Here is a 7993-nt window from a genome sequence, read left to right as displayed (position 1 = left end):
GAGGGGCTTGGACTGGGTGAGGGGCTTGGACTGGGTGAGGGGCTTGGACTGGGTGAGGGGCTCGGGCTCGGAGACGGTGATGGAATTGATGAAACCGTCCCAAAACTGTGAGGTTGTGTGTGTCAGATGTATGTTGGAGGAGATTAGGGAGGTGTGACGGTGCGCCATTTCGGACCAATGCGCAGGCATGGTGCCGGCAGCAATCGATCAGTGATCAAGCTTGTGCAGCACATCATCTCGATACACGGCAGAGAGGCTGTGCCGCTTTCAACCGCTATGAGTGCACATGGCCCACCTCGCGTCACAAGCCATACGCTCCGTGGAAGTGCACGCCCTGTTGCTGCAGCCCACCCAGCCGTAGCAGTCGCACATTGGCAGCGCTGGCACACCCGGGCACGCAGCAGCAAGGTCAAACTTAGGGGCCGCCAACACAGCCGAAAGGAAAGGATCTGTGGCCGGGTTGTCAGGCGCGCCGCCGGGCTCTGCAGCCAGCCGCGCCTCGCAATCGCCTACCGCTGGCGCCGCCGCTGCTGCGGATGCTGTAATGACCGCCCATGAGCAGCCCCCTGGCGGGCAGTAGCCAGCAGGCGGTGCGCCGCCCCAGCCTGCCGCCTGTTGGACCCGCACAAACAGCAGGCCAGCCGCCTGTGAGTAATAGAAGCGGGTCCCTTGATTAACGGCGGCGCGCATCGTTGCGAGGGAAGCAAATCCGGGCGCCAACTCGCTGGCTGCTTCTTGAGTGGCCGTGATGAATTCTACTGCACCGCGTGTGACGCCGGTAGCGGCGATGGGGGTGTTGGCGGGGTAGCACAGCACCACCTCCACTTCTTGCCCTGGCTGACAGCCGGAGCACTGCACAAAAGCCTTGGTGGGTGTGCCGGCACCTGTTGAGGCAGGAGGGAGCATGAATGTGAATATGGCTGTATGTTTGCGCGGAAACCTGCGCTTGCAAACGCGATTCGCAGGCCAGCTGCGCGTCGATAGCCACGCCAGGCCAGACCAAACCATTAACACAACAGGCAAGGCGCACCGCAACGGAATGGGCGTGCGCACCATGCACATGGACGTTGTACTACAACGTCCTTGTTAAAAGTGATTGTCTAGCTCTGCGTTGCGGTGGTTACTTACCGGTTAGGCACCTCTCAACCCCAGCACACACCCCAACTCACACACACGTTTCCTCACCGGAACCGCCCCAGGCCACCAGGTAGCTGCCCTTATCCGCCGCCAGCGCATTCACGTAGCGCCCACCCCGCCCCGCCTTTGGCCCCAGCTCGCGACCCTGCAGCCCCGGCAGCCTCTGAGCAGCGAGCCCTGCGGGGCCGACATTGCCCGGCGACAGGTTGGCACGAGAGAGGGCCACAGCAGCCGGGGATCCCCCGACCGCCCAATCCCAGAAGCCCATCTCGAGGTTCATGTACTGCTGGGGGCAGGCCAGGCCGTAGGCTGGGTGCGCGGCACAGCCGGGTGCAGAGTAGAAGCCGAGTGTGATGCCAGGCTGGTGGGGCAGCAGGGTGGCTCCGGGGTAGCCAGAAACGGACCCGTCGATGTCGCGGATGGACGTGGTGCGGCCGCCGTCTCCAGTGGAGTCCTGCAGTTGAGCGGAATGATTGGCATTGGCCAGGGGCGCTGATGTGTTGAACATGATGTGTGATTTCTGAGGGTCCTCTCAGGAGGACACTGTGCAGGCTGTGACCCCTGGTTGGATGCGTTTTGCAGCGCACACACTTCAATGCTGCGGCGCCATCTGCTCACATATACGAAATGCAGCAGACAACACAAGGCTGGAAAAGCTGTTGTCAGCAGCTGCCACATCTACCCCAAGGGAGCAACCGGGCTGGCCAACTGGCCAAGACCCCTTGCTCAGACATGTCCGTTGTGTGGAAGGCCCGCGGTCAGTGGTTCAGGGTGTGGGGCCCCCCGGCAGCAATCCAGAGCCCCAGCCCCCACCCGCGGCAGCAATCCAGAGCCCCAGCCCCCACCTGAACAACGAAGCGGTAGGAGGAGCCCTCGGGCATGAAGCCCCTGATGGAGGTGAACGCCGTCATCTGGAAACTGTTGGAGCTGCGCACCTGCATGCTCGCAGCACGTAGTGGAGGGTGGAAGAAGCTCCTTGCTGTCGCGTGTTGCTGTCCAATTTTGTCTGTCGTGGGCTCAGTTTGATTGTGCGTACACTCAAAAGCAACCGTGTTGCACCAACGTCCACCAGACGCCGAGCGCGCAGCAAGCCGCTGCATGGGGCGGCCTGGCCCCCGCCGGCTGGAAGGTGGTACGCAAACGGGCAGAGTTAAAAGGAGTGCACGCACACACATGCACACACGCACACACACGCACGCACGCACAACGCACACTCTCTGTCTCTGTCTCTGTCTCTCTTCCTCCAGCACACACACACACACACACACACACACACACACACACACACACACACACACACACACACACACACACTCTCACCGCAAGGGGGGCCGTGCCGGACGGGAACCCACGCGCCGTCAGCCCATCAATGATGGTGGCCCCGTCATAGAGCTTGAACCCTATGGTGATGCCACTCTCATCTTGAATCCGCGGCTTGGAGCGCCCAAGGGCAGGGTCCCAGCGCTGCAGGTTGGGGCTGCCATTTGGGTCGCCGGTGTTTTCGGAGTACCCGACAATGCTGCGTGATACCGGAGGGTGCAGGGGGTGCCAGAGCAAACACAATGCTTTTTGGATGGCCTAATACTAATTGCAGGCTACTGTACCTGCTGCATCACATCCAGCTTGATCAAGCAGCTTTGGGGCCAGAGCGAGACTGGCCAAGTAAGGAGCGTACAAACCCAAACCAGGCGCTGCGACCTACAGCGCGTTGGTGAGGTAGCTGACCCCAGGAACAGCGACGTGGTCGCCGCTCGTCGCAAACTGCAGCGCTTCAGGGCAGTCTGCCCATCTGGTGTCCACCAGACGCATCAGCCCCATGCGGCTCCACAGTCCCGCGGAGAACGCGTGGTGGCACGTGAACCCAGAAATGAGCGTCTCCGCCCATGTGCCGTCGGGGTTTTTGGGCTGCCAATTGGCTGGCAAGGAGTCTGGGCTGATGACTGGGCTGTCCCCCGCATCAACTGCATCGGCTTCCATCTCAAGGCACATCCGCACACTGTGCGCCATGTTCCCGGCAAAGCGGGCAAGCGGCGTCTGGTGCGGCCGCACGGAGGGCCAGCGCGCCTTGCTGAGTCCGCGCGGGCCCAGGCGTGTGTGGATGAAGAAGCCCCAGCCCTCCGTAGCTGCGGCGGAGTTGGACTCAAATGTGTTGTTGGGGTTTGTAATCCAGAAGACACTTAGGTCCCCGTTTGCCCCAATGGCATCGGAGCCAAGGCGGGCCCCAGTAATCTTGGGGCGCACTGCAAAGTCAGGCAAGGGTTTGGCAGGGCGGGGTTTGAGGGTCTGGGGCTGATGACAGCTGGGATGAGGTCGCCACTTGCCCCACCTGGGGGGTGGGTGGAATAAGTGATAATCAACACGAACACTGTCATCAGCTGCCTCCTCTAGGAATATCCAGCTCCTGACAGCCCCACAACCCCACAGCCCAACAGCACCCAATGCACCCAGCGACACACCCTGGTGCGTCGCACCACCACCGCCCTCATGCACCCCGAACCAGCGCCTCACACCCATCGCCAAGCAAGGCCTAAATGATCCATGACGCGCCCTCCACCCCCCCCTGCGCCTCACCGAGCATCCCGAGGTTGCCCCTCAGCGTGTTGCCCCACTCTGCGCCATCTTCCAGGAAATAAGCGTGCCCAGCGATATCAAACGCCGAGTTGCCCTCCAGCAGGACGCCCTGGGTGCCGTGCAGCGTAATTGCGCGGAACAGGGAGTCGTGCACGGATGACGCACGCACGTAGGTGCCGGCAGGCACCTGGCCAGCCATGTGGAAGTGTATCGGGTAGCGCCCCACGAGGTCGGCCTGGCCGCAGCCGTCAAACTCGACGCCCTCAACGTGAACGGCTGCGAGGGGCGATGATGCGCGAGGATGGGAATCCTTTTGGATGAGATGGAGTGGCGGTGTGCTGTGCACGCGTGGCATCAGGTCCCACCAGCGTGCAGCCCCGGCCAAGCAGGGGGCACTGGTGCACGTAACCGTTGCTTGTGATTGCCTGCGGGCAGGCCTGTCGCCAGTTCATGCGAGCAGCACTGTCGCTCGGCAGCGTTGTTTGGCAAGCAACCATGCAGTATCTGCCCTCGTGACATTTCACGGATCATGCCCTCCTCCTGGATGTGTGTCACAATACAATCACCCCCCTCGCACCTGTGAAGCCCTCGTAGAAGATGGTGTGGCAGCCAAGGCCAGGGGTGTCCTGGGCGCTGACGATGCGGACGCTGCGCGTCAGCAGGGCCACCTGCAAGGAGGTGTGGGATCAGTGACGCGGAACTCTGTCCAGTAAGGGGCGACTACACTAGAGGGCACCTAAGGGGTTGCGCCCACGCTTGCATGCCACTGCGTGGAGGCAGCTGGTCACGCCTGCAGTGTCAGCAGCACAGCAGGTGGCCTGCACGCCCTGGGGACTTCGCTTTGGAGGTCTCACACAAATGCCAGGAACCCTCCTGAGCTCAACAACACCCACCCCAGGCACGCGCAACCCCCCCCCCATCCGGTCAACCTCGTACACACCTCTGCACGTTGGTCGACGCCCTTAGTCACCGCCCCGAAGTGCTTGTACCTGAGCGGCACGGCCAGCTGCACCCGGGACCCTTGTACCGCCGTTATCCGCACGCGCTCAGTCTGGTAAGCATCGAAGTCCGTTGATGCGACCGCGATCTCATCACCGGGTGACCAGGAGGACAGTGACGGCGCGTCCAGGACGAGCGACGCCGCCCCCGCGGCCGCTGTCTCTGCAAGGCGTACCCACGGCGCGCCGAGGCCCTTTGAACCATGCAGCTCGAGCGCGCCGTTCGCTAGCACGGCAAGCGCCTTGCGCCCGGCGACGGGGTGTGAGGCGCCGTCCCGCAGCAGGATGGTTGCGGTGACGCCTCCAGGGATGGGGCACGCTTCAGAGCCTGCAATCAGCGCGCCGCCGGCGGCAACCGCAATCCACTCAGCGGAGATCTTGGACGACGCAGACGAAGAGAGGAAGAGCGTGCCGCGGATGGTGACGCCTCCGGTGACAGACGCCTCCCCCTCCACAAGAGCACGCTGGCCAGACGGGATGTCAAGGCCGCCAGGGAATGAGGCCACTTCGCCTGGCGCGATTCGCAGGTCGAATGTTCTGTTGCCGTCGTACGGCGGCGCGCACGGCTGGGCGGTGGCCGCAGACACGAGCGCGAGCACAACGAGGAGTAGCGCAGGCGCCGCAGTGTACAGCGTGCGACGTGGCCGGCCAAGTGGCACTCGCGGCCGCTTTCTGGTTGCAGTCATGGCCAGGACGGTGACGAAGCCGTTGGCGGGCTTTAGGCCTGCGGATACATGTGTGGTGTCCTAGTTTTCAGAGAAGACAGGGCAAGGTCTGGCGGGGCACTCGAAAATGCGAGGGCACGAGTGGGATGCCGATCCACGGTAATACACGCGCCGAGACACCAATTAAGCGCACTTGCAATCACTTCAATTATTACCTGCTGCCGCAGTTCCCAGCTTGGGGGTCCAGTCGTCAACAGCGACTATGCCTAAACGCGATGCGTGCTCTGGCAGCAGGCATATTATGTGTGGTGGCCCACAAAAAAGTTATCCTTACATGGGGCTCGCCGTGGCCGACAATAGTGTGGCTGCACCGAGTTCGCAGAGTGATGCAGCAAGAGTGTGAGAAGGGCGGCCAGGTGACAAACGTTGGTAGCAATGGCACTACTTCGGTCCTTACGCCACAACAGAGCCAAGCCAACGTGCCGCAATAGTGCAGCAAATCAACCCGCTTGCACTTCTGATTTAAATGGGTACATGCCCTGCTTCCCACGGAAGTGACTGTTGTAACGCTCTCCTGAGAGGTGTGGCCCTACAGTACCTTGCCCTCACTGCCAGCATTCGAGCCGCAACATACCATTTGTGTGATTCAAAGTGAGGATCATGCACAGCCGATAGTACAAAAGATCACGAGGGCGTGTTGCAGCACGATCCTGCCTGGCAGTGGAGCAGGCCTCTCGCCACTTGTACTTTCCGAAGGCCTCTCACTCAAAGGAGTTGCGATGCGACGCCCCCACCCATGCCTTTGTGGTCAGTCACGGCTTACATGTACAGCACTATCCGCAGGTTTTGAACGCCTGCTGTGTGGAATGCCGGACCGGTACCGCAGCCCACTTGAACCCACCCACTGCGATGGGCCGGCACGTGAGCTAGCCAACTGCACCAATCCCCTGCAGGGGATTGGTGCAGGGGCTCACACAAACAAGGCCGCCCGCGGCAGCGTGTTTGCGGTCAGCTCAGAATCATTTGACTGCTGGGCTCACTTTTGTGTGACATCTGCACGCATGCAGTGGCACCATTGACACACGCATCAATCTTGTCTTGCTCATGTACCTGTCCGACCCCGAGGTTTTGCAAACGTGCAACCCCCCCAATTGATTTCACAGTCAATATGCAGGTTGTGATATTGTTATCGGCAGGCAAGGTCCACTTTGGAGTGAGTGCGGAAGGCACTCGACAAGGCACACGGCACAGCATGTATGCAGCCAGTTCGCCCTGATGAGCACCACCCATCCCTAGGCCCGTTCCCTGCTGAACATTGGATTGCAAGAAATCGGAACAGCAAAATGTACTATTTGTTGTGTTCTGGCATGTGTAATACGTTGATGGGGCAGGCCGTCGGCTTCCTGTGGCTGGAAGCGATGCAGACATGCACTGCCAGAGGCACCACAGAAACCTCTCAGGCAACCCTCTGCGGTGTGCATTCACAGGGGCAACCCAATCTTGCGCCCGTTGGAGCAGCTGGCGCTTCTTGCTGTTTCCAAGGGACACTACCCCCACAAACAGCCGGGATGCTGCAGGACTGCGTAAACAGACCATTGGTCTCAACTTGGCTGCTGTGTTGACCTAGTCATGACAAGTTGGCACGCAAGCACACGGCTCTCCGTCTTTCAAGCTGTGTGCTGTTGTGGAGAGGAGTATCTGCTCGTTGCACACAGCAGCATGTCCAGCAGCAGAGCAGTCATACATGTCGCATGTTGCTGCATGCACACGGAATCTCACTTGCCAAAACGTAAGGGTTGGAGTCAAACTCAACGGGGCATCCCTTGCCGCACGCGCACATACAGTGGGCTGGTGAGGGGTCGTTTGTTTGTTCCCAGTGCAGTGGATTGGGGCCCTGGCTCTGTTGCATAGACGAGTGGTGAAGCTCCACAGAAAGCAGGCGCATCAGTACCAAGAAGCGATGGAAGCGTTATTGTAGGGCAGGGTGTGCCGACAGGCGCACTCTTGCCGTTGGTGTGAGCAACCGAAAGGCCCACAGCCGGCGTCCGACGTGTCGAGGAGTTTGGTGGTTCTCAGTCCCGCACAACCGAGACACGCACAAATGTTCTGTAAAATTGGCAAAAGTTTCCATGGTGATCCATTCAGCAGGCATCGGTGGCCACCTGCTCTCATTTTTGCACGCTGTGAAGGACTGAGAACATCAGAAGAAGCGCGCTCAAATGATCAAAATTGCAGGGATGTGCGCTAAACGCCCCGTCCACCTGGCGTGCTGTAACATACTCGATATACTTATGCCCAAGGAATCCCTCAGCTAATTAGTCACCCGGATACTGCGTTCCTTCGTGCGCGAGCTTCTAATCAGGCAGCCCCCCTCTGCGGGACTCTCAGGGGTCGACAAAAGAGCCAATCTAGTTCACCTTTACTTTTATTTCTTCACGGACGTCACTGTAGTTCTTGAGCTGGTGGTCTGGGGGCGTTCCGTCTGGGCTCACCACCTGGCTGGTGTCCCGCGGGCATGGTCTGCTCGCCTTAGCACAGACCGGCACCATGCTATCTTACCTCTCGATACTGCTGCTGGCGGGTACCACATGGGCGCAGCAATCGTGAGTGCCTTGCAGTGAC

At 60.5% G+C, this 7993-nt stretch overlaps 1 protein-coding gene across 1 annotated transcript; it reads right to left on the bottom strand.

Annotated features, from left to right (window-relative positions):
* Window positions 1–1086: 1086 nt before the first annotated feature.
* MNEG_10692 (hypothetical protein) lies at window positions 1087–5392 on the bottom strand (the record flags this gene model as incomplete). The annotated part of the gene is made up of 8 exons (XM_014040836.1): window positions 1087–1106; window positions 1186–1591; window positions 1983–2072; window positions 2458–2656; window positions 3125–3377; window positions 3709–3984; window positions 4286–4376; window positions 4649–5392. The coding sequence occupies 8 exons, from the start codon at window positions 5390–5392 to the stop codon at window positions 1087–1089; spliced, it is 2079 nt and encodes a 692-aa protein (XP_013896290.1).
* Window positions 5393–7993: the final 2601 nt, after the last annotated feature.

This window comes from Monoraphidium neglectum (assembly GCF_000611645.1).
Source record: "Monoraphidium neglectum strain SAG 48.87 unplaced genomic scaffold scaffold02421, whole genome shotgun sequence".
Classification (NCBI taxonomy): domain Eukaryota; kingdom Viridiplantae; phylum Chlorophyta; class Chlorophyceae; order Sphaeropleales; family Selenastraceae; genus Monoraphidium; species Monoraphidium neglectum.
This window is presented reverse-complemented; position numbering and strand designations above follow the sequence as displayed.